General features: G+C 36.8%; 1 protein-coding gene across 10 annotated transcripts in view; it reads left to right on the forward strand.

The window, feature by feature from the left end:
• The window catches only part of TANC2 (tetratricopeptide repeat, ankyrin repeat and coiled-coil containing 2), a 361,538-nt gene that overhangs the window by 87,678 nt on the left and 247,967 nt on the right, over window positions 1-25,893 (forward strand). For all 10 annotated transcript variants that reach the window (XR_010408383.1, XM_064582223.1, XM_064582220.1 and 7 more), the window contains exon 3: window positions 18,597-18,668. Coding sequence is in view for 9 of the 10 variants with exons in the window: in XM_064582223.1 (XP_064438293.1) it covers window positions 18,597-18,668 (72 nt within the window). In the remaining variant the exon portion in view is untranslated. The remainder of the gene's footprint in view (window positions 1-18,596; window positions 18,669-25,893) is intronic.

Raw genomic sequence — 25,893 nt, forward strand, 5'->3', positions numbered from 1 at the left:
AAAACTCTTGTTAATATTCATTTAACCATCATTGTCTTTGTGATTCTAAGATCCAGGTATTTACTGAGTGTTTTTTATGAATCTTTCAGATTCACAGTATGGTTACAGGTAAAAGAAATAAAAAATGAATACATTCTTAGAGGAGGGGGCAAATTTAGAGATAAGTTTCTGGGAGTTTTATACATTAATGAATCTTTTAGATTAACATTAGATTTATTTATTTATAAATCTTTTAGAAAGATAAAAGAAATGGGATAGCAGGAAACTTTAGAAACAATGACTTTAGAAAATGACTTCATCCATAGATTTGTAAATTAGTAAGCGTTTTTCTCTGTGTAACTCTAAGGCTTTTCTGTTGATGTTTAGCAATTGTCGAAAGATTAAATGACACTGAAATGGTTGATAGGCTCGGAAAGATTGAGAAGTAGCTTCAGGAATTCGTAGTTGCTTAGGCTGAAGACTGTACATTAGCTCACACATCTGTCTCACAGTGTCATGACTATATACTGTGAGAGGGCAGACAATATAAATTTGTCATATCTGCTTCTCCAACACCTAGTGTAATGCCCCAGCACTTACTGGGTGCCTAGTAACTGATGAAGAAAAACAGCACTTTGTGTATGCATTCAAAGGCACACACATACATAAATACATACATAATTTTACCCATTTAATTTTCAGAACCTTATGGAATGAATTCTATTACATTTGACCCTTGAACAATTCAAGGTATAGTTGAAAATCCACAAATAACTTTTGACTCCCCAAAAACTTTATTAATAGCCAACTGTTGACTGGAAGCCTTACGGATAACACAGTTGATGTACACATAGTTTGTATGTTATATGTGTTATATACTGTATTCTTACAGTTAAGTAAGCAAGTGAAAAGAAAATGCTAAGAAAATCATAAGGAAGAGAATATATATAGTACTGTACTCTATTAATAAAAAAAAATCATGTATAAATGGTTTGCACGGTGCATGTTGTCAAGGATCAGCTGTACTTTATTTTACTCATTTAGCAGATGAAGAAACAGAGGCAGAGAAAAAGAAGTTCAGTGACTTGGCTAAAGTCATACAGTAAGTGTTGGAGCCAGGATTTGTACTTAATGTGGTCCTGAAGCCTTTTATCATCTCTTCCTCCAGTAACTGAAGATTGAGGTGTTAGTATTCAACAGAATCCCCAGCCCTCAGGAGGACACGGTGTGCATATAATCTGGCAGAAACTGCAGAGCGGAGAAAACCTTTCTGCTACCTCTCTTTCAAAATTGCTTTAAATGATATTTTGTTTTCTAAAAACCTTTTCTATCACTTAGCTATAGTGGATGGCCCATTATCATCATCAGCTAATGTAGATGTCATTTCTAAAAGCTACTTAAAAGCCCATAGCAGGTGTATTCAGGAAGCAGTTGGAAAATACAGGAAGCTCTGCTCTCCCAAAATGGCTGCCGACATCTAACCCGTCATGCGGGCAGTTGATCAGAACTTCTGAATGCTTCTCAACTTTGTTTTCTCTTGTCCTCTTCCATTCTCACTTCCTAATTTAGGATTTCCTCTTTTTCCACTTAAATTATTACGTCTCCAGTTTCAGTACCTTTAGTCCATTCTCTCTTTTGCTGCAATAATGCATTTTCATAAATGTAAATTCCCAGAACTTTCAAAATAAAATATGACATGTCTTTTCACTAGTTCTCATTGCTATAATCATATCCTAACAGATGCACACATGCGTAGATCCTACACAGACTCATATATACAGATATAGAATTTGGTTAAAAAAAAATACAGGAGTTGATTGGATCTCCTTCATCAGAGATGAAAAATCCTAATATAAATGTATCCATGAACAATTTTTAGTATTGTGTGTTTTCTAAAATTTTCTAAATGGTATCGTTCTCTCTGTGGAATTCTGCATTTTGCTTATTTTGCTCTTGTTGGTATATATGGATTTGGTTTACTTTTTTGTATGTCTTGTGTAGTATTCCAACTTTATGAGCACATTTCTTTTTTTTAATTTTTTATTGTTATGTTAATCACCATACATTACATCATTAGTTTTTGATGTAGTGTTCCATGATTCATTGTTTGTGCATAACACCCAGTGCTCCATGCAGAATGTGCCCTCTTTAATACCCATCACCAGGCTAACCCATCCTCCCACCCCCCCCCCAGAACCCTCAGTTTGTTTTTCAGAGTCCATCGTCTCATGGTTTGTCTCCCCCTCCGATTTCCCCCCCTTCATTCTTCCCCTCCTGCTATCTTCTTCTTCTTTTTTTTTTTCTTAACATATATTGCATTATTTGTTTCAGAGGTACAGATCTGTGATTCAACAGTCTTGCACAATTCACAGTGCTCACCATAGCACATACCCTCCCCAGTGTCTGTCACCCAGCCACCCCATCCCTCCCACCCCACCCCCCACTGCAGCAACCCTCAGTTTGTTTCCTGAGATTAAGAATTCCTCCTATCAGTGAGGTCATATGATACATGTGTTTCTCTGATTGACTTATTTCGCTCAGCATAACACCCTCCAGTTCCATCCACGTCGTTGCAAATGGCAAGATCTCATTCCTTTTGATGGCTGCATAATATTCCATTGTATATATATACCACCTCTTCTTTATCCATTCATCTGTCGATGGACATCTTGGCTCTTTCCACAGTTTGGCCATTGTGGACATTGCTGCTATAAACATCGGGGTGCACGTACCCCTTCGGATCCCTACATTTGTCTCTTTGGGGTAAATATCCAGTAGTGCAATTGCTGGATCATATGGTAGCTCTATTTTCAACTTTTTGAGGAACGTCCATGCTGTTTTCCAGAGTGGCTGCACCAGCTTGCATTCCCACCAACAGTGTAGGAGGGTTCCCCTTTCTCCGCATCCCCGCCAACATCTGTCGTTTCCTGACTTGTTAATTTTAGCCATTCTGACTGGTGTGAGGTGGTATCTCACTGAGGTTTTGATTTGGATTTCCCTGATGCCAAGCGATGTTGAGCACTTTTTCATGTGTCTGTTGGCCATTTGGATGTCGTCTTTGGAAAAATGTCTGTTCATGTCTTCTATCCATTTCTTGATTGGATGATTTGTTCTTTGGGTGTTGAGTTTGATAAGTTCTTTATAGATTTTGGATACTAGCCCTATATCTGATATGTCATTTGCAAATATATTCTACCATTCTGTCTATGAGCACATTTCTTTTATTCATTTCTGTCCTAATAGAAATCTGAGTTTATTTCAGTGTTTGTTTTGTTCTGTGTTATTACAAGTAATGCTGCAGTGAATATCCTTACACACATATCAGTCTTTCTAGGGGCTATACCTGGAAATGGAATTGCTAGGATGTAGGTGATATGCATTTCACTTTTACTAGATAATTTTTGTGCTTTGTCACTGTACCAGTTTATAGTCTTCTCAGCAGTGTTTGACGGTTCCTGTTTTGCAGTATCCTTGCCAACATTCATATGGTCAGACTTCTTTTTCCCTAATCTGGTACATGAAAGGTAATATCCTACTGATTTAATTTCTGTTTCCTTAATTTCTAGTGAAGCCAAATATCCTTTGATGTGTTTTGGCCCTTCAGATGACCTCTTTTGTTAATTGCTTCCTTATATTCTTTGTGCATTTTTTTGCTTGGATTTATTTATCTTTGTCTTATTGATTTACGGATATTCTTTATATATTCTAGACAGGGTCAAGTCCAGTTGACCACCTGTTCTTGTGCAGACTGTGAGTGAAGGATAGTGTTTACAATTATTTTATGATTCAGAAAAAAATATTATAATATGTAAAAATTATATGTTTCAGTGTCCATAAAGAAAGTTTTATTGGAGGGGCACCTGGGTGGCTCAGTCGTTAAGCGTCTGCCTTCGGCTCAGGTCATGATCCCAGACTCCTGGGATCGAGCCCCGCATCAGGCTCCCTGGTCAGTGGGAAGCCTGCTTCTCCCTCTCCCACACCCCCTGCTTGTGTTCCCTCTCTCGCTGTGTCTCTCTCTGTCAAATAAATAAAATCTTAAAAATAAATAAATAAATAAATAAAAATAAAAAAGAAAGTTTTATTGGAATACAGCCACACTTGTTTATTTACATATTGTCTGTGGCTGCTTTTGTGCTACGATGGTAGAGTTAAGTAGTTGCAACAGAGAACGTATGGTCTGCAAAGCCTAAAGTATTTATTCTCTTTACAGAAGTTCATAGATCCCTGTTGTAGATGGATCCTTAGTCTGTGACATTTATTGTAGATACCTTTTTTTAGTCTGTTCTGTCTTAAAACTTTGCTTTTGGTTATAAGCCTAAAACTCTAAACCTCTGTTGAATATAAATTTTAATTTATTCATTTTTATCATTCTTAATTCCCCCATGTTGTTTCAGAAAAAAAAATTAAGGATTGAAGTTTTAATTTTTCATTTTCAGATTTTTTACATTTTGATTTTTTTCTTTTTCCCCTTAATTTTTTAGTAATTAGATTGAGGTATGACAAAGGGATCTAGTTGTTTTTTCTCATATGAAAAAAGTTAGTTTTTGTACCCTATTTGTTGTTGAATAGCCTTTCCTTTCCCCAGTGCTTTATAATGCTATTTTCTCATATATGAAGTGCCTTTATTTAAATATGAGTCTGTTTTCTTGATTCTTTATTCAGTTACTTCCTTATTTTTGGTTTAAATATTTCTTTCTTTTTTTTTTTTTTTAATTATTTCTTTTAGAGAGAGAACACATGTAAGCCGGGGGGGGTGGGGGCGGGGGAAGGACCTAGGGAGAGGGAGAGAGAGAATCCCAAGCAGACTCCCCTCGATTGCACGACCCTGAGAGCCAGACCTGAGCCGAAGTCAAGAGTTGGTTGCTCAATCGATCAAGCCACCCAGGTGCCCTAATTAAATATTTCTATATTCTACTAGATCCTAATGATTCCTCTTATTCAACCACTTAATCATTGTTGTATTTATGTTTCCTAGTTACTTAGGAGAAAAATACAAAATAGTAGTGCTCAGGAGTAAGGACCTTACTAATGACAAGTTTAGAGAAGGGAATATTGTTCTGAATTTTGTATATTACATATACCAAGGTTTTTCCTTTAAAAAACCATTTTCCTTAAAACATTTTGATCTTAAATTTTTATATTCATTGCCATCATTATCTAATAATATAGGCATATGGGATAAATAAAGTATAATTTATTTGTGAAAAAAATTAAGGCATAGTTAGATTATATATATATATTTTGGCTTTTTATTTATTTTGGTTTTTCAGTGAGTGTCAAGTCCATTTAAATATACTTATCAGTCAAAACAGAAAGATGTGCCCTTTTGGGGGGTTGAGGTGGGAGAGGGGGAGATTTGATTTTTAATCTGTCAGTAGCTATCATTCTATCTTTTTAAGGTATAAGAGGAATAAATTTAAGGGTTTATTTTATTATGAACATATGACATAAAATAAAAATTTTCTATTACTAGTGCTTTTGAAACTTACTTATCCTCATATACAAAGGCAGGAATTTGGGGTCAAAACCACTTTATCCTGACTCCCCAGGTATATAGTAGTTGTTTCTCAGGTTTCTACTCTAGATATCTTGAGGGTAGAGATCAGAAACTGAACAAAAGCCAGTATTAGGAAAACAAAGGGAGATCTAATTAGAAATGAAGCTGGAAAAGTAGAATCTTATAGACCATGTTAAGAATTTGTATCTGTTCTAATGGGGATCACTTTAACATTTTAAACATTAAATGGGAAAACTATTACATCTGCATTTCTAAATGATTATTCGGCCATTTTGTGGATAAACATTTAGAAGAGAATGGATACAGGAATTGGAGACAGGTTAGGTATGGACTCAAGGGACATTAGGAAGGAGAATCAACAATATTTGATGATGAATTCATGGAGATGGGGAGCTCTGATAGAGTGTCAGGTTTGAAGGGGTGAGGAGAAGGTGAGAATTTCCTGTTTGGATATTTTGAGTTTGAGGTATATATAAGACATTCAGATAGAGATTTCAAAAAGGCAATTAATTTAGATGGACCGCTCCAATTTTTACACAAATAGATGAGTAAAAGGAGCTCCTTTTACATTAGAATAATGTATTTAAAAGTAAAACATAAACAGTTGTGTTGAGAATTGAGAATCATTACAGAGCTCCTGTTTGAGAATTACCTGTTTGGTTTTAAAAAAAAAAATCGAGGGATTAAATAATTTCACTTCTGGCTGTTCATGTTTCCCTCCTTCTAGTCCTAGATCTAGAATTGATGAGGCACTACATAGAGGTTAAGATTAAATTGGATTGTAAATTAAATCCTTGGTTAAAGTGACTTATTATTTCTCCTCCCCAGTCTCCCATCTTCTGTGCTTTATTTTGGTTAATGGAATTATAATAAGTCCAGTGAAATTCCCAAATCAAGAATTCTAAGGCATCCAGAATTCCCTTCTTTCACTCATTTCACTCACGCAAATTATTTCAGATATCAGCTATTGCTCTAGGCATGGGGATAGAACAGTGAATACAAAATTATTTGCCCTCATGGAACTTATATTCTAGTAGAGGAGATGGCTAAAATTAAAGTAAATAAGTAAAATATAGAATCTGTTAGTGGTAACTACCAAGGAGAAACAAGAAGCAGGGAAGGGAGAAAAAAGTATGTTTATGTAAATCTGGTGCCTGTGGGGGTACGATTTTAGATAGGGTGCTGAGGGAAGATGGTTGTTGAGGGGACACTTAGATACCTATCTGAAGGAAATGAAAGAAGAGGCCATACTGATATCTGAGAGAGAAATATTCTAGGCAGATGCCTTGATACGGGTACATCTTTGTTGTGTTTATTTTTTATTTTTATTTTTTAAAGATTTTATTTATTTATTTGACAGTGAGCGAGAGAGAAAGAGCATGGACATGGGTAGGGGCAGAGGGAGAGGGAGAAGCAGACTCCCCGCTGAGCAGGGAGCCCGCCGCGGGGCTCGATCCTAGGATAGGACTCTGGGATCATGATTTGAGCAGAAGGCAGACGCTTAGCTGACTGAGCCACCCAGGCATCCCTCTTTGGCATGTTTAAAGCGCTAAGGAAACCAGTATGCTTTAGTGAAGTCATAGGCGAGAGTAGTAGGAGATGAAGTCAGAGAGGTAATGGGGGCCATATTGTGTAGCGCCTTGATCTAAGTACTTTGACTTTTACTAAAATGGGGAATCCTTGAGGAGAGGAGTGTCTTGATGTGATTTGTATTTTAACAGAACCATTCTGATTGCTGTGTTGAGAATAAACTGAAGCCAGGCCAGGGCAGAAGCAGAGAAACCAGGTCATAGACGAAGGTGGCTGGGACCAGGGTGGCAGGAGCAAAGCGTGAGAAGTAGTTTGGATATATTATGAAGGTACAACTGACAGAGTTTACTGTTGGAATGCATGTGCAGTGTGAGACAAAGAGGGGGGTTAAGGATAACTCCCAGGTTTTTGACTTGAGCACCTAAAAGAATGGAGATGCTGTTCGCAGATAGAAGGAAGACTGTGAGAGGGGGAATGTGAGGCTGCATCAGATTTTGAGATGCCCGATTGATGTTCAAAGTAGAGATCTAGGGTGGGCAATTCCAGAAGTACTGAGCTCGTTCACAAACAAGGTTCAGGCTGGACATACAAATTTGGGAACCGTCAGCATCTAGATGAAACATAAAGTCATGAGTCTGTTTGAGATAAACAAAGGAGTGTACATAGGGGAGAGTACAGATTAGAGAAGTGAGCCCTGCGGCACTGGGCCATGTAGGGATTGGGGAGCAGAGACAGAACAAGCCAGGGAGACTGAGAGGGAGCCACAGAGGTAGGAAAGGGTGGAAAAGAAAGTTAAGTGAAGAGAAAGCTTCAAGGAAAAGAGAATGGTGAACTGCATCAAATGTTGTTATAATAAGGCAAGAAATAAGAAAACAGAACTGACCACTGGAGTTAGCTGTGGACTTTGTAGGAGATCTTGGTAAATGTGAATTTGCTGGAGCAGCGTGGGTGAAAGCCTGATGAGATTAGATTGAAGGAAGAAAGGGGAAAAAAAACTGATGATAGTGATTAGGACACCTCTTTCAAAAGGATACAAAGTCTTTGGGGTTCTTAGTCCTAAATATGCCATGAACCTACCCTTTCTTCTGTGTTCTCAGTGTTAATGCATTTAGTCAGGCTTTCCTTTCCTCTGGGCTTATTGCAGTGATCTCTTTGTTTCTCTGACCCTGCAGTGCCATCTGTATAAGCTCACCAAACTTGTCTTTTGAAAACACTGTTCAGATCATGCTACTCTCCTGCTCACTGTCCTTCATTTCTTCCCCACACTTGGAGGATGAAGTCTAATCATGAATAATGATTATGCCTTTTGTGATGATGCTTCTGCCAACTTTTCTACTTTGATATCCTGCCTCTTCCCCATACTTTCTGTGCTCCAGTATACCAGACTCTTTGGATTTTCCTAAGTGCACAATGTTCTTTTATTCCTTTCTGTTTTATAAATAAAATCTGGCACTATTCCTGAACATCCCTTCTCATGCTTTAGGAGCTGTGGCTTTCCCGAGACCAGGTTAATGCGAAGAAGCAGAGGCTATTCTAGTTTTCAGAATCTTAGGAAGCTTTACATCTAGGTGACAAAATCATCTTGGTAGTGTAACTTCACAAACCCAGCTCAAAAGAGTAAATTTAGTCTAGTTAACTATACGTTAAAACCTTATTCAAATTATACAATATTATCCTGGTTTAGTCCATAAACTCCCCAAGTCACCAAAGTCCATAATAAACAGGGAGTGAACATATGAATGTAACTTTCATCCTCAATTTAGAGATCATATTCTTCAGTACAATTAGTATTTCTTACCTATAGCATCTCTCGGTTAGCACTGGAAACTTGCAGGTGGATCCAGTTCATTTCTGTATCAAAGCACCACTTAATCTCTACGAATATTTTTCAACTTTGGCTGCATGCTGAATCATCCAGGGAGTTTTAAAGAACCAGTTATGCTCGGGTCTTCCTCTCAGTATTCTCATTTCATTGATCTGGGGGGTAGCTTGAGCATAAGGATTTTTTTAAATCCCTGGATTTTTAGATCAATCTGGTATGTGGCCAAGATTGAGACTCATATGTATCCTTCTCAGCATCCAGTTTCAACAGATAAGAACACCAAAAACAAATAAAGTAAATATGTGTATGTGTATATATATACCTGTTGTTGACATTCAGTTATATTTTTAACTGTTAAGTTGCTGTGCTGGACTTTTTTTTTTTCCCCTAAAGCTTCACCCTCACAAAATGTCTAAAAAGCATCAATTGACAAAAATAAAGAAACTCAAAATTCCTTCTTAGCTCTATCATTCTGTGAATCTAAGAAGTGCTTATCTGTAGGGATATCTATGCTTACTAACAACTCCAAGCAAACTGTTAAACTGAAGAATTCAAGTGAGCCACCCTAAGTACCCGATTTGAGGGGAAGAAGTTTGAAATCAGAGATTATTTCAAATTCACCTTGGAATATTATTTTTCTTTTTTTGGTCTCCTACCAACTGCACTGTTGAGCTCTCTAACATGTCATGATATATTTATGTATAGACAGAGAATGGTGGAGAAGAGAACAGGCTTTAGAATAAAGGCCAAGTTTCAGATCCTGGATCCTGCTACAGCTGTGGCCATGTTTGCCTGAAATCTCAATTCCTATTTCCTGATCTAGCAAAAAGAAAAATGGTATTTATATCCTAAGGTTTTATTGAGAATTGAATGACATAAATTTGTAAGACATTTGGCACAGTGTCTGACACATAGTAAGAACCAAATAGATAATGTCTGTTTTCATTAATGTTGGCACAGCTGAAGAAGCTAGAGCTTCAGTTTTCTTTTTCAGTTATGTAGGGTATGTAAACATGTATACCTATTTATTTAGTTTCAATATATTGATAGTATGCATTCTAGAAATTAAATGATGAAGGAGCAATTTGCCTCTGTCGTCTTCCTCCTCTCAACCTATATCCCAAGTCTAATCATGAGAAAAACATCAGACAAACCCCAGCTGAGGGCATTCTATAAAATTCCTGACCAGTACTCCTCAAACCTGTCAAAGTCACCAAAAGTAACAGAAGTTCCTGAGAAACTAGTCTAAGGAGTCTAAGAATACATGATGACTAAACATAATATGATATCATGGAATGGAAAATAGACATTAAATAAAAACTAAGGATATCTAAGTAAAGTGTGGACTTTAGTTAATAATAATGTATCAATATTGATTCATTAGTTTTGGCAAATGACTAATCTAAGTGGGAAACCAGGTGTAGGGTTTATGGGATCTCCCTGTACTTCTCAGCAACTTTTCTGTAAATCTAAAACTATTCTAAAATAAAAAGTTTATTAATAAAAAACAAGAAAAATACATAATTGTAGATACCTTTATTTTTGACAGTTGCTCTATTTAATTTCGTGTTAGGCTTGACATTTTATATATTCGTTGTGCACCTTGAAAGCCCAGTCATCAAGTTTTAAAATACTGGCATTATTACTGGTGATTGCTCCATTTACAATTAGCAAGTCTACTTTGTTTTCCTTTTATTACTCATCATCATTGATGCATAGCTCCATCATGAGAATCAAACCATTCTGTGTTTAGAACTTTTCTTGAGCTACAGATCAGACTTTCTGGGATACCTTAGGCAATTTTGGATACCTTAGGCAAATGTAAGTTGATAACTCATCATAGGGAAGTTGTTTTTCATATTTAGATTTAGAGTGTAGAAACTAGATCTATGAAAACCTGTGAAAAGTGTTAACTATAGTATTGATGGCATTATGTTAAATACTTTTTTTGGAATAGAATGCTTCCCTTTTTTCTTTAGAGGAAGAGACACTATAGATGTTTTCTTAAGAACTAAATCACTTTGGGGGCGCCTGGGTGGCTCAGTCGTTAAGCGTCTGCCTTCGGCTCAGGTCCTGATCCCAGGGTCCTGGGATCGAGCCCCATATCAGGCTCCTGGCGAGGCGGGCAGCCTGCTTCTCCCTCTCCCTCTATCTCGCCCCCTGCTCATGCTCTCTCTCTCTGTATCTCTGTGTCTCAAATGAATAAATAAAATCTTAAAAAAAAAAAAAGAACTAAATCACTTTTAGGGGGTCTGGGCTTACCTATGAAAATTCTTATTGATAATTAAGATCTTTGAGATTGATGTGGAGGATAAGGTCTTTGTGCTTTAGAATAATGCCACTCTTCTTTTCATAGTAATAGTTTGGATAAGAAAAGGAAAACATTGAACTTTTTTTTTTAAAATATTTTATTTATTTATTTGACAGAGAGAGACATGAGAGAGGGAACACAAGCAGGGGGAGTGGGAGAGGGAGAAGCAGGCTTCCCATGGAGCAGGGAGCCCGATGCAGGGCTCGATCCCAGGGCCCTGGGATCATGACCTGAGCCGAAGGCAGCCGCTTAACGACTGAGCCACCCAGGCGCCCAACATAGAACTTCTTAAACTGTGTCTCAAACCTCATCAGTACCACTTATTTTTTCCTTGAACTTGGTTTGGTTTTATGAATGCATTAATTTTAGATCTGGCCCTTGACAAAATTAATTCAACAAATTTTTTTTTTTGAGAATACCCATGCCATCCTAGATCCTAAGTTGGCACTGAAAATATCAAGATGAAAAAGGCTTTCAAAGGCACACTGAACTTTAGTCCAAAGATAGTCATGTAAATAATTAATCATTATGCAATGTGTCAGTGCTATAAAACAGCTCTGTGTAGTGTGCTATAGAAGCACAGAAGAGGGAACAATTTAAAAAAAAAATTTTTTTATTCTTATGTTAATCCCCATACATTACATCATTAGTTTTAGGTGTAGTGTTCCATGATTCATTGTTTGTGCATAACACCCAGTGCTCCATGCAGAATGTGCCCTCCTCAATACCCACCACCAGGCTAACGCATCCTCCCACCCCCCTCCCCTCTAGAACCCTCAGTTTGTTTTTCAGAGTCCATCGTCTCTCATGGTTCGTCTACCTCTCCGATTTCCCCCCCTTCATTCTTCCCCTCCTGCTATCTTCTTTTTTTTTTCTTAACATATATTGCATTATTTGTTTCAGAGGTACAGATCTGTGATTCAACAGTCTTGCACAATTCACAGCGCTCACCATAACATATACCCTCCCAATGTCTATCACCCAGCCACCCCATCCCTCCCACCCCCGACCACTCCAGCAATCCTCAGTTTGTTTCCTGAGATTAAGAATTCCTCATATCAGTGAGGTCATATGATACATGTCTTTCTCTGATTGACTTATTTTGCTCAGCATAACACCCTCCAGTTCTATCCACATTGTTGCAAATGGCAAGATCTCATTCCTTTTGATGGCTGCATAGTATTCCATTGTATATATATACCACATCTTCTTTATCCATTCATCTGTCTATGGACATCTTGGCTCTTTCCACAGTTTGGCCATTGTGAACATTGCTGCTATAAACATCGGGGTGCACGTACCCTTTTGGATCCCTACTTTTGTCTCTTTGGGGTAAATACCCAGTAGTGCAATTGCTGGATCATATGGTAGCTCTATTTTAAACTTTTTGAGGAACCTCCATACTGTTTTCCAGAGTGGCTGCACCAGCTTGCATTCCCACCAACGGTGTAGGAGGGTTCCCCTTTCTCCGCATCCCCGCCAACATCTGTCGTTTCCTGACTTGTTAATTTTAGTCATTCTGACTGATGTGAGGTGGTATCTCATTGAGGTTTTGATTTGGATTTCCCTGATGCCGAGCGATGTTGAGCACTTTTTCATGTGTCTTTTGGCCATTTGGATGTAGAAGAGGGAACAATTAATTCTTAATGGGAGTCTCCTGAAAATCTTACAGAGAAGATAAGGAATATAAAAGATAAGCCATCTTTTGGTGAAAGGATGTTGTTATTGATCATGACGATGATAGATGAAGATTCCAATTATCATTTAATAAGTGTTTACTTGGTGCCAGACGGCATGCTGTGTTTTTTTTTTTTTTTTAAAGATTTATTTATTTATTTGAGAGAGCGAGAATGAGAGAGAGAGTACATGAGAGGGGGGAGGGTTAGAGGGAGAAGCAGACTCCCTGCCGAGCAGGGAGCCCGATGCGGGACTCAATCCAGAGACTCCAGGATCATGACCTGAGCCGAAGTCAGTCGCTTAACCAACTGAGCCACCCAGGTACCCCCTGCTGTGTTTTATATACATTACTACATTTGTTTTTCACCACAACTCCATAGGTATTACTAATATCAGCTTCACAGATAAAGAAATTGAGGTTCAGAGAAGTTAATTAAATTTCCTAAGGTCATATAAATAATAGTAGTTCAAAGATTGAGTCCAGCTTAGTTGTGCTAGACACTAAGCCCCATTAATATGTGTTGGATACAATTTCCTTATATTGTTAAGTAGAGGCAACTGCATTTTATGTAGAGGAGAAAGTGTGAATAAGTTGATGGAAGCCTTACAATGCATTTCCTCTTTGAGTATCATCAAGTAGTTTGGTGCTGCCCAAGTATAGGGGAATGGTTGCAGGTAATAGAATATTTGTCTCAGAATTGCTTATACTAGGGGTTAGCAAACTTTTTCTGTAAAGGGCTAGATAGTAAATATGTTAGGTGTCGTAGGTCATAGAGTTTGCAACTACTGAACTGTCATTGTAGTGTAAAAGCAGTCATCAACTGTATATCAATGAGTGATCATGACTGTGCTAAGAAAACTTTGTGGATATTCAAATTTGCATTTCAAATACTTTTAATGTCATAAAATATTACTTTTAATTTTCAGTCATTTAAAAATATAAAAACTGTAAAAACTATTCTTACTTAGCTCCACTGGTTGTACCTTAAGCTTAGTATGTCCAAAGCTGAGCTCCAAATGCTCTCCTCATCCTCAAACCTATTCTTTCACAGTCTTTCGTATCTCAGTAAATTGCAGATCCATTGTTTGGGCCCAAAATATTAGAATTACCCTTGATTATTTCTTTATTTTTCTCTTCTGACAGCAGATTCTGCTGTACCTTCAGAATGTATCCAGAATCTGATCTCTTCTCCTACCTCCACTGCGCCCTTCGTCCAAGTGTTCATTCTTCTTCTGGATTTTTGCAGTAGCCTCTGAATTGATTTCTGTCCACTTCTGGTCTCTTTCCCCTTCATGACCCCCCCCCACCACCTTAATGACTTCTTCGTTATAGAAGAGAGCAGTGGAGATTTTTGAAACCAGATGATTTGAATTTTAGGATTGCAGTGTGATTTGGGGGAAGTCACTTTACTTCCCTGAATCTCAGTCTTACATTTAAAATGGGCATAATACTTGTTTCATAGAATTGTTATTAGTATTGAATGAGATAATGTTGTAAAGATCTTTCTGGTACTGCACCCAGCAGAGAATAGGTAATGGAACAAATAAATTGTGGTTCCTTTTTCTCTTTTCTACTCCAAACAGATGAGCTGCTTTTCATCTTTTCTGGTTATGGAAGTGCTTATGTAACCAGGGCGCATCTTATCGATGTACCTATTCATAAGTGACATTTGGCTAATAAATAAATCTAGCTTATGTTCCTGGTCCTTCCTTTTACACTTTAAAAAAATTCCATTCATACCTTTCAGTTCATGTCTGCCTTTGTTGGCATTAAATGTATACAGTTCTTACAGATTCATGCCTGATTAGTAAAAAGGACCAGAGTTTATACTTGAATAGTAAAACTTTAATCTATTTTTATTGTATTTTATTCAGTTTTAATACCCCCCCCATGCCTTCTATTAGGGTCGTATATTTAAGTTACCAAAGAAGGATTGAAAACAACCAACCTCAGAATTTTTATTCATAAAAGCTAATCTGTTATTGATTGTAGCACCGTATTTAGCTGAGAACACTAAAGATGAGCTTGGCTTACCAAATTCAAGGTTACTTAAATTGTTAATTTTTCAACTCTAATATTTTGATCCTGGGTTGAAAAGAAGAATCATTTGAAGTATCCCCTTCTTACAGGAAAGAAAATATTTTTCTTGGAATTGTTCAGGCACTTTCTTATTAGACTTTCTCTAACTTAAGTTCCTTCATAGAAACCACTACATACTGAATATCCCTATATGGTTGGTATTTCTTTACCAGGCCTATTTTAGTGCTTTAATACACCTCAATTGAAAGCTATTTACCCTTTGAGATAAATTCTCCAGTGACATTTTTCCCCTTTGAAATAATGGGAATTGGAAATCTATTCATGTTTCTCAGTATTAAAAGTATATTGTTTTATATTACTTGCTGGATTTAACTCAGTGTGCAGATAAAAAAACAAATGTTCTCTGCTGATTATCTCAAATCCAGGAAACCTAAGCTCTGGTTTTAAAAGCTAGCACTTGAGTTGAACAGTCAGGTCTTTTTATTTCTGTATCTGTTAAAACGGGGTTTTTCCTCTGCAAAGTTCACAGTATATCTGAAGTAAGTCTTTAACTCAAGTTTGATGAGTAAATTCTTACTTCATAGACGCAGCCCAGTCCTACCTTCTACACTCTGGGGTGAGGTAATCAGTCTTATGCAAATAACTTGACTTGCTTGAAGACTGAAGGTCTTCTGTTTTGTCCATAAATGTAGATGTAAGTGTCCCGCGTGGGAGGTCTTATCTGTACTGAAGGAATTGTGTGTTAAGCAAAGCAAAAATATTTAAAGTACTGTATGTCATTGTAGTCTTGTTATTTTGGATAATGGATTACTGGTTCCATAAGCACACCACAAACAGTTTTAAAGAGGTTGAAATTTTTTCCTACATCATCTTGGGGAAGTGGTGAGTTTATTCTTCTTAAAAAATCTTTACTTTTACCTGAGAGTTAATCTCAATTCTTATGCTCGGTCTACACTGGAGTAAGACGTGGTTGGTTATAGGGTTTCAGTCTTAGAGGAGTGAATTGCTCAAATTTACTGCAATGTATTTTTGATTTAATTTTGAAAATTTAGGCAGTTAAAACATTTTAGATATCAAAATTGATTTTTTTGTCTTATTATTCACTGGCTTGCTGACTCAAAACTATTTCTCAAGCCATTTCTTGCCTATATTTTTCCAGTGGGTTGTTTTATTGATATCCTAACATTCCACAGATGATGCGAATTTAATACTATTTGAAGCCTAGTTTTTTTTTATTTTTTGCCTCTTATTGTTTAGGAAGACAGCGCTGATGAGGGGTAATGTCTATATTTTATTCATATTACTTCTCACATACTTTAAGAGCGTGTTTGGTTTTTTTTAAAGATTTTTTTTTTTAATTTATTTATTTGACAGAGAGAGCGAGAGAGGGAACACAAGCAGGGGGAGTGGGAGAGGGAAAAGCAGGCTTCCCGCCCAGCAGAGAGCCCGATGCGGGGCTCTGTCCCAGGACCCTGGGATCATGACCTGAGCCGAAGGCAGACGTTTAACGACTGAGCCACCCAGGCGCCCCTAAGAGCATGTTTTGATGTTAAAACAAATTATATATATAAAATTTTATCCACATAGAAAAATCAGAAAAATGAAAATTTAAGACCCGCCTGAATATGAATGTTACTTATTGTAATTGATTTACAAGTAAAGGAGAAGAAAGATACTTGCATAAAAAAATTAAATAATTACTAGGATGAAAAATTGACTAGTACTGTATTTATACATCTATTTAAGATGCCATAAATTTCTGGTATAGTTTTGTATTTTGATAAAATCCATGTGGGGCGCCTGGGTGGCTCAGTCGGTTAAGCAGCTGCCTTCGGCTCAGGTCATGATTCCAGGGTGCTGGGATGGAGTCCTGCATTGGGCTCCCTGCTCAGCAGGGAGCCTCCTTCTCCCTCTTCCTCTGCCTCCCTCTCCCCCTGCTTGTACTTTCTCTCTGTGTCAAATAAATAAATAAAAATTTTTAAAAAAATGAATGTTTATTCCACAATAATTTAGGACTGCATAATACTTTATCTTTTTCTTTTGTTTAATCTGTTGAAAGACCTAAGTTATTTGACCTATATAATTTCCCACAGTCTGAATTTTGTTGATTGTGTGCCCAGGAACAATTCAACATTTTCTTCTGTCTTTTGTTTTTCCTGAATATTGACAGCTAGATTCAGAGGTTTGACCAGACTCAGGTTTGATCGAAAACTATGGTTGTGCTCCTATCACCAAGAGGCATATAATGTCTGGTTTTTACTCTTTTTTAATGTTATTAGTCATTGATGCTCAGTGCCTCTGGAGCTATTAATTCATTATGAAATTGTGATATTCTGATTTTTTCTTTTGGTTCCCATTTATTATCTGGAATGATTTTATAGAAGATCTCTCTTATATACTCTTTGGGTACCAGTACAATTTATATAGGAAATGTAGGATGAATTGCATAGTTCTTTCCTTTTCCCCAGATTTCAAGATAATGAACTGGATTCCTGTCATCCTCAGAAGGTGACTAGTTTAGTGTAGTGTTGTTTTTTAAACATCATTGTGGGGCACCTGGGTGGCTCAGATGGTTAAGCATCTGCCTTCGGCTCAGGTCATGATCTCAGGGTCCTGGGATCGAGTCCCACATCGGGCTCCCTGCTCCTTGGGAGCCTGCTTCTCCCTCTGCCTCTCTCTCTCTCTCATGAATAAATAAATAAAATCTTAAAAAAAAAACCAAAACATCATTGTGATCTCATGACCAGGGAGAGCAGACTCCCCACTGGGCTTGATCCCAGGACCCTGAGATCATGACCTGAACTGAAATCAAGAGTCAGCGCTCAACCAACAGCCACCCAGGTGCCCCAACTTTCTTTTCTTTTAAGATCTTTTGTTATGTTTATTTATGTTTGTTTTCTTATAGTTCAGTCTTCAGTACTGAAATTATTTTTGTTTTATTTCTAGTTCTTTCTTGGTTTCTGTTTCCTCATTTCTGAGTTTTTCTAATTCTGATTTATATTACTCTTTCATGTATTATATGATTTTCTTATTATATCTCATGAGACGTATAAATGTAATTTTTATTAGTAAAACATATAGCCCAAAGGATTATTTGACATACTTTAAACAAATAAGCAGCTGTAATTAATTTAGACATTGCTTTAAATCTTTAAATCAAGGCTTCGATACTGGGATCTGTGAGTGAACTTCAGAGTTGTTAACATTATTCATTACATGTGAAGTAGAATGTATATGTATGGGGATAGGGAAAGAACTGCTTGACTTTCTTTACACTTCCAGAGGAGAGTGTAAACTGTCCTCACAAAAATACGGGTAATAACCTTTGATTTATATAGGAAAAAGTCCTCAAATATTTCAATGATTGAGATTATAAGAAATGAGAACAAATGCTAGATAGTATAGTTTTTTAAAAAGATTTATTTATTTATTTTAGAGAGAAGGGGAGAGAGAGTGTGTATGGGGTCGGAGGGGCAGAGGGAGAGGGAGAGAGAGAATCTAAGCAGACACCCCGCTAAGCACAGAACCCGATGCTGGGTTTGATCTCACAACCCTGCAACCCTGAGATCATGACCTTAGCTGAAATCAGGAGTTGGACACATAACCGACTGAGCCAAGTGCCCCTAGATATTGTAGTTTTAAGATGCAGATGGCACCGTAGAAGATATTACATCAATTCCATTATCTATTTGCTTATGCCCTTTCTACTTTTATATAGATGGAGGGAGCGAGGAACCACCGGATCGAAGACAGTCAAGTGTAGACTCTCGCCAAAGCCGCTCTGGGCAAGGTAAGCTTTCATTAAATTTATTATTAAATTGAAAAGATATCAGCTATTCCTTTCTAGTACTAACTCTGAGGTTTGGGGTTTTCTCTGGGTCTAGTTTAAATATTCTAGTTTCTCCTTTAGAGCTTTAAATGTTGTAATCTAAAAGTTCTATGATATCATTTATTCAAGATAAAATGAAAAATTTTCTCATGTCATTTTTTTAAATGGTAATACCTTAATAAGATTTTAAGTAATTTTGGAGCATTGTGATATATATCTGGATATCACTTTTGGAATATCACCTAAAGTAAATTTTTAACAGTAACATTTGTATTAGCACACTGGCTTTTTAAAATTTAATCAGTACAGTATTTGTTGCCTTATCTCTCTCAGAAGAAATGGTTTTTGTTTATAATTGCTATTTTAAATTAGGATCTTACTAATTATTTTCCTTTCCTGTTGAAAATTTATTATATGCTGTAGACTGGTTTTTTGAAGTGACAACTTCCAAACTAGGTAAAAAACATCCTGTATCAGTGAAATCTTCAGATAGGCCTTCCCTAATTAACTTATTTAAAATTGTATGACTAGTGCCTCCACATTCCTTTTTCTTCATAGTACTTATCACCTTTGTATTTATTTTATTTTCTCTGTCCCAAACTAGAATGAATGTTTCATGATTATAGAGATTTTTGTCTGTTCTATTACTGTATTTCCAGTGTACCAGGCACATAGTAGTTACAAATAAGTATTGCTGAATGAATGAAATGATCTCTAAGAGAATGGAATTGAGAACCCAAATTGATGAATATATTACAAAATTTCAGGCAGTCATTTTGACTGATGTATGATTCTTAGAGAATGTTTACTTATAAATAAAATAAAGCTTTGATTTACAAATATATGGTGTTTTTCTTATCCTGTAAAATCTCCTGGTTCGTTTATTCCATAATCCTATTACCTTTTTTCTCCAAGTTTGCTCTTCCCAAGTTTTAGAGTTGTACTGTTTTTATAAAATTATTTGTTGCAGAATAAAAAGAGGAATAATATATACAGGTTGATTTGGAAATTTTAACTTATACTAGTAGTTATTCATTCTTAAATAATATGCATGGTATATCAGGAATTTGTCTAATTTTTCTTTTTTCCCCTTAAACATATTTTTATATGAAAGAAGAACTTAAGATGAATTACAGTATATAAGTATATCAAATCAACACATTGTACACCTTAAACTTTCATAATGTCATATATGTCAATAATATCTCTATTAATAAACCTTGGTGGGGGGGAGAAAGAAAATGAACACATGTATGAAAGACCCTAAAGATAAAATTAGTAGAATTTAATAGAAAAATTTATACTAATTTTTATTAAATATAATAATTTGTATTAAATGTCATAGATATAGATATGGGAGATTATTCATTTATCTTATGCCCCTTGGGCTGTGTCAGTTAAAATATTTTTCAAATCACTGAGTGTAGTTGAGTTTTAATAACAAAAGCTGAGGGGCACCTGGGTGACTCAGTCAGTTAAGTGTCTGCCTTTGGCTCAGGTCATGATCCTGAGGTCCTGGGATTGAGCCCTGCATCCGGCTTTCTGCTCAGCTGGGAGCCTGATTCTCCCTCTCTCTCTGCCCCTCCCCGTTTGTGCTCATTCTCTCGCTCAAATAAATAAATAAAATCTTTAAGAAAACAACAAAGACAAAAGCTGAACCTAATAACAGCAAAATCAGTGATCTCCATGACCTTGAACACAACTACCTGATCTCAATTAGAAATTACCAGGAATTGCATCATCATCAGAGTTAACTAATAGTTAAAGCGTGTTTCTTACCTTCTCTGAGATTTTGTTTGTAGTATCTCTTTATTCAGAAGACAGAAATAAAAATTACAAAGCCATCTATAATGAGCTGAATGAGCATCAGTATTATCAGGAGTAAAGAGATGGGATAAACATGCACTTCTACTTTTGCTCCTTGCCGAAACCTGCTAAACAGTCGGTAGAGGGGGATTGGAGAAAAGCCAACATCAACACAGTTTTAGAAACTGGAGAGTATATGAATAATTAAAAACTGAACCCTAAGCTCAGTAGCAGAGAAAATCAAGAAAACAACCTCCAGAAGCTTCAAAAAACTCAAGAATGGTGGCATGTAGACATGGAGATGAAAGGAAGATTAGTTGAAAGTCAGTTGAAGAAGCATTTGATTCCTGAGACCTCTTCCTCAAAATTAGCTAACCAGTCAGCTGGGCAAGTGCCCAACTCCCCACTCTTACCCTTGGCAAAACCCAGAAATTTATTCTTTGTAATAAAATAGAGATTCTAGAACCTACCAGGCATAGTTCAGGGCAGTCCTATACTGAAAATAGGACAGTTGGACTCCAGTTGTCTTTATCCTATTGGTACTAGGATACTGGCAGGTAGGCTTTCGTATTTCAGGCAGGAGGTTGGCATAGTCTTTTCTGAAGAATCTGACTAAAAAGAAAGACACAAAATGTAGCTATCAGAGATTCCTTAAAAAAACAGCCCAGCTAGATCGCTCTATGTATCAAAGCTCTCAATCAGCCTTTTAGTCCTCTTCTCTTAAATATTAGCAAGTAACCAAGGGTTACTTTAGATATTTGAGGAAACCCTCTAATGTATGAAAGATAGAGATTAAAATAAGTAGAATAAAGCAACTTGGAGAGAACTTGGAGAAATTTTGCAGAGAATAATAATAGAACCATTATTAACATCCTTTGGGAAATAAAAGAAACTAATACAGTCTTTTAAGACATGTAAGTTTTTGGTTTGGGGCTTTTTTTTTTTTTTTTTTTGCCTGCCTCGTACCCTTTCTTAGGAATTTTTAGGATATGATGCATCAAAATGAGAAAGTCATACAAATAAAAGGAAGAAATGGGTTACAGGAAATAGGAAGTTCAACAAAGGAGAAAGGTAAAGAAATCTTTAAGATGACAATGAGAAGACAGGGAGAGAGGAAAACCAAACAAGACTGGAGTAGGTTAGAAGCCTCCAGAAGAGTTGTCTCACGAAAATGAGATTGGTAGAAACCTGATGCATTTAATTATCTTCAGAAAAATTTTAAACAACTGGCAAAAGGTTTAGGGTTGAATTGGTGATAAATACATAAAATAATAAGTAAAAAAAAAAAAAAAGTCCTAAATTCAAGGGAAAACAAATAATGTGTAGGAAAGGAGATATTCTTCAGAATAAGTCCTCAGTCCTTGGGGCAGGGTTTGGGGTAACTGATGTCTATGCCTGTCTTATCACTTTACTCCAGTGTGGTACCAGTATTTCCATTATTTGATTTGGACCATTATGGTTGGGAAGCAGTACTCTGAAGCCCGGTGAGCAAATCTGGTGTATGTGGCTTCTTTTTGTATAGTGGATAGATTTGATTTGCTAAAATAATTTTTATTATTTTTGCATCTATGTTCAAGTGGGATATTGACCTTTAGTTTTCTTGCCTTACAATGTCTTTGTCTGATTTTGGTACCAGAGTAATGCTGGCTTCCTAGAATAAGTTGAAAGTTGAGATGTATTTCCTCTACTTCAATTTTCCTGGAATGTTTTGTGTAGAACTAGTATTATTTCATCCTTAAATGTTTGATAGAATTTCTCAGAGGAGCCATCTGGGCCTGGAATCTTCTTCTTCTTTTTTTTTTTTTTAAAGATTTTATTTATTTATTCATGAGAGACAGAGAGAGAGAGACAGAGGCAGAGGGAGAAGCAGGCTCCCCGTGGAGCAGGGAGCCCGATGCGGGACTTGATCCCAGGACCCTGGGATCATGACCTGAGCCGAAGGCAGACGCTTAACCGACTGAGCCACCCAGGCGTCCCTGGGCCTGGAATCTTCTTTATGAGAAAGTTTTAAGATACAGATTAAATTTCTTGAATAAAATATGACTATTTGAATTATCTTTTCTTGAGTAACCTTTTAAAATCTGTAGATCTTCAGTGATGTCACCTCTTTCATTCCTGATATTGGTAATTTGGGTATTCTTTCTCTTTGAACTGATCATTCTGGGAAGAAATATATCAATTTTATTGATCTCAAAGAATCAGTTTCAGTTTTCATTTATTTTCTCTGCTGCTTTCCTGTTCTATATTTCATTGATTTCTGCTTTACTCTTTATTATTTCCTTTCTTCTTTCTGCTTTGGGTTTAATTTCATTTTCCTCTTCTAGTTTCTTATGGTAGAAGCTAAGGTCATTGATTGGAACTTTCTTTTCTGTATAGGAATTTTAGTGCTATAAAATTTCCCTCAATGTACCGCTTTAGCTGCATTTCACAGAATTTGATGAATATGATTTCATTTAGTTCGAAATACTGTCTGATTTCCCCTTGTGATTTCTTCTTTAATCCATGTGTTATTTAGAAGTGTGTTGATATAGTTTCCAAATATTTGCAAATTTTTCATATATCTTATATTGATTTCTAATTTTATTTCGTTGTTGTCAGAGAACACTTTTTTTGAGTTGAATCACTTTTTATTGAAACTTGTTTTGTGCTCCAGGAAATGATCTATCTTATGTTCAGTATGCACTTAAAAAGAATGTATTTTGCTCTTTTTGGGTGGAAGGTTCCATAAATATCAGTCTGGTCAAGTTGATTGATAGTGTTGTTCAGGTCTTCTCTACTTTTGATGATTTTCTGTCTGCTCATCCTTTCAGGTACTAGGAGAGGAATATTGAAATCTCAAGTTATAAGTATGGATTTATCTATTTCTCTTTTCAATTATATCATACTCCTTATACTTCTGTTCTTCTGGTCAAAAGGATTCCCCTCCCTCAGAGATTTAAGTATCCTCTCAGTGAGAGCTGCTGATAGTGAAATAGGTTTGCCTTGGGGGCAGAGCTGGAAGAAAAAGGTAAAAAGAAAAAAAAAAGCCAGGGGATTTTCCCTCAGTCCCATATGGAGCCACCCTCACATCCTTCATTCATTCTGCCTAACCAGGTAGAGAAGACTTGTTTCGCATCTTTCTTTTCATCCCTGCTCTGCTGTTCCAGGATTTGGGTTTCCTTTGAGTTCAGGCTGGGAGTTTGGGGACATAAAAAACAGTAGGAAATGCGCCACTGAATTCGTTGTCCTACAGATTGGTTGTCCTTCAAATTTTGCTTTCCTTCCAGAGTTTGCCTGCTACCATTTATTTTTCAGTCTTCAGACTGCTGTTCTACTTTCCAGGGTTTCCATTTACATTCAGTGGTTTTAGTTACATTCAGTTAAGGTGGAGTGTACTTATTCCATCTTAACCCACAACTAGAGTGCTTCCATTTTATTGTATTTTGTGTTTGCCTGTCTGGAGGGGTGATATTCAAATTATTAAACAATTAATATGCCATGAACATCAACTTATCAGAACAGATGGCAGTCTTTTCAGAACAAACACTAACTTTAAACAACTGATAGGCCTCTGTAGGTGTATAATGCCTGATAACCTGCCCTGCCTGCTTGTGGATTCAGTTTCTATTTAGTATCTCTTCTCCAATGATACTAGCAGACCGTAAGGTAAGGGGTCTGGTGAGATGTCTTATCTGTTTGGGCATGATAGCTCTCTCCTGTGTGTTAACTAGCTAGCTTGACCTCTGATCTGTCTCTCAGGTACAGTGGATTCTGACTCAAACATAACCACACTCCCTGCTCTGGCTTGGGGCAGAGACCTATGATGTCTTCTGCTTATAAAATGTAGGAGACGGGAGATGCCTGACTCCATGCAGTGAGTCCAGTCCTACTCCTCTCATTCAGATTGCTGCCCCTGGGCACTTCCTGCTCCTTGCATCTATTGCTTCTGTGCTTGAAACAGACCTGGAAACACTCATCTTTCACAGTTATCCTCCTACACATGCTCTGGGCTCTAATTTCCTCACTCCAATTGCATCTAGTTGCTGTCATCCATGGATTTTTTAACATTTATCCTCTATTATTGGCTTTTTGTTTTATTTTATAATGCTTTAAGAATTTTTCTTTTTAAAATACTTTTTGTCATTCCGCACTACCTCTGTTGTTGCCGTTTTAGTCTGAACTACCCTCATTTCTTTCCTTTACTACCATAATAGTGTCTTAACATTCTTGCCAACTTACAGTCTGTTGTCCATATGATAGCTAGAGTGCTCTTTATTAATACAGTGCTCTATTAATACAGATCAAATCATGTATTTCCCAGACTTGAAATAAAACTCCTCAGTAGCCTCCTATCACATTCAGAATAAATTTCAGCCTTTATTACTCCCTACAGGACCCTCCCTGAATTGCCCTTTTCCTAGTACTCCAACTCTGTGCCCTCCTACTCCCTCCATTTTCTACTTTGTGTCCTCTCTGCTGGCCTTTTTGTTTAAACATGTTAAGAGTGTTTTCTTTTGCAGGCCTGTATACTTGCTCTTTCTTGAATAAAGTGCTGTAGATTTCTGCTTAAGTCAAAGAGGCCTTCTGTGACCATTCTACCAAATACCCAACCCTAACCTTCATAGTATTTATCACTACCTGAAAATAATTATTTATCCATTTACTTGTTTTTTTTTTGTTTTCTCAATTACTAGAAAATAGGTTTCATTTGAGCAGAGACTGTCTTGTTCACCACTCTTCCCCCTAGAACACTTGCATGTATGAATTTGTCAGTATTTGTTGAATAAAAGAATGAACAAGTAGCACTTAGGGTGCTTGGGAAGGTATATGGATGTGCCCAGGACACATAATTGATCCAATATTCACTTCTCTTACTTAACATAAAAAGTAAAGCAGTGTAAGAAATTTTGTTGAGGGGCGCCTGGGTGCCTCAGTCGGGTAAGTGTCTGCCTTCAGCTCAGGTCAGTCCTGTGATTGAGCCCCGAGTCGGGCTCCCTGCTCAGCCCGGGAGTGTGCTTCTGCCCCTGCCCCTGCTCCTGTGCTCTCTCGCTCACTCTCTCTCTCTCTCAAATAAATAAAAAAATAAATCTTAAAAAAATTTTTTTGTTGTTGAATGTAGGTAGTTTATCAGACTATTCATTTGTGAAATTAAGCTCTTGGGATAGGATTGTAAAACTGATTGTGGCAGTTAAACTTCTGAGGTTGGTTGGTTATTTTCTGCTTTCCAGTCTAGCATATTATATATAATTGGGATATATTATTTATTGCATTTAGTCTTGTCTGTTGAATCTCTATTTTTCCTGGTAATTTAGGAGTTCATTAACAGTAGGATCTTTGCATCTAGCACAGTGCTGTCTTGCAGTCAGGCCGTCAAATTGACCGAGGAAGCTCATCAATTCTA

This window comes from Mirounga angustirostris, unplaced genomic scaffold (assembly GCF_029215605.1).
Source record: "Mirounga angustirostris isolate CCGP_5_RB_7025 unplaced genomic scaffold, mMirAng1.0.hap1 SCAF_17, whole genome shotgun sequence".
In the NCBI taxonomy this organism is placed as follows: domain Eukaryota; kingdom Metazoa; phylum Chordata; class Mammalia; order Carnivora; family Phocidae; genus Mirounga; species Mirounga angustirostris.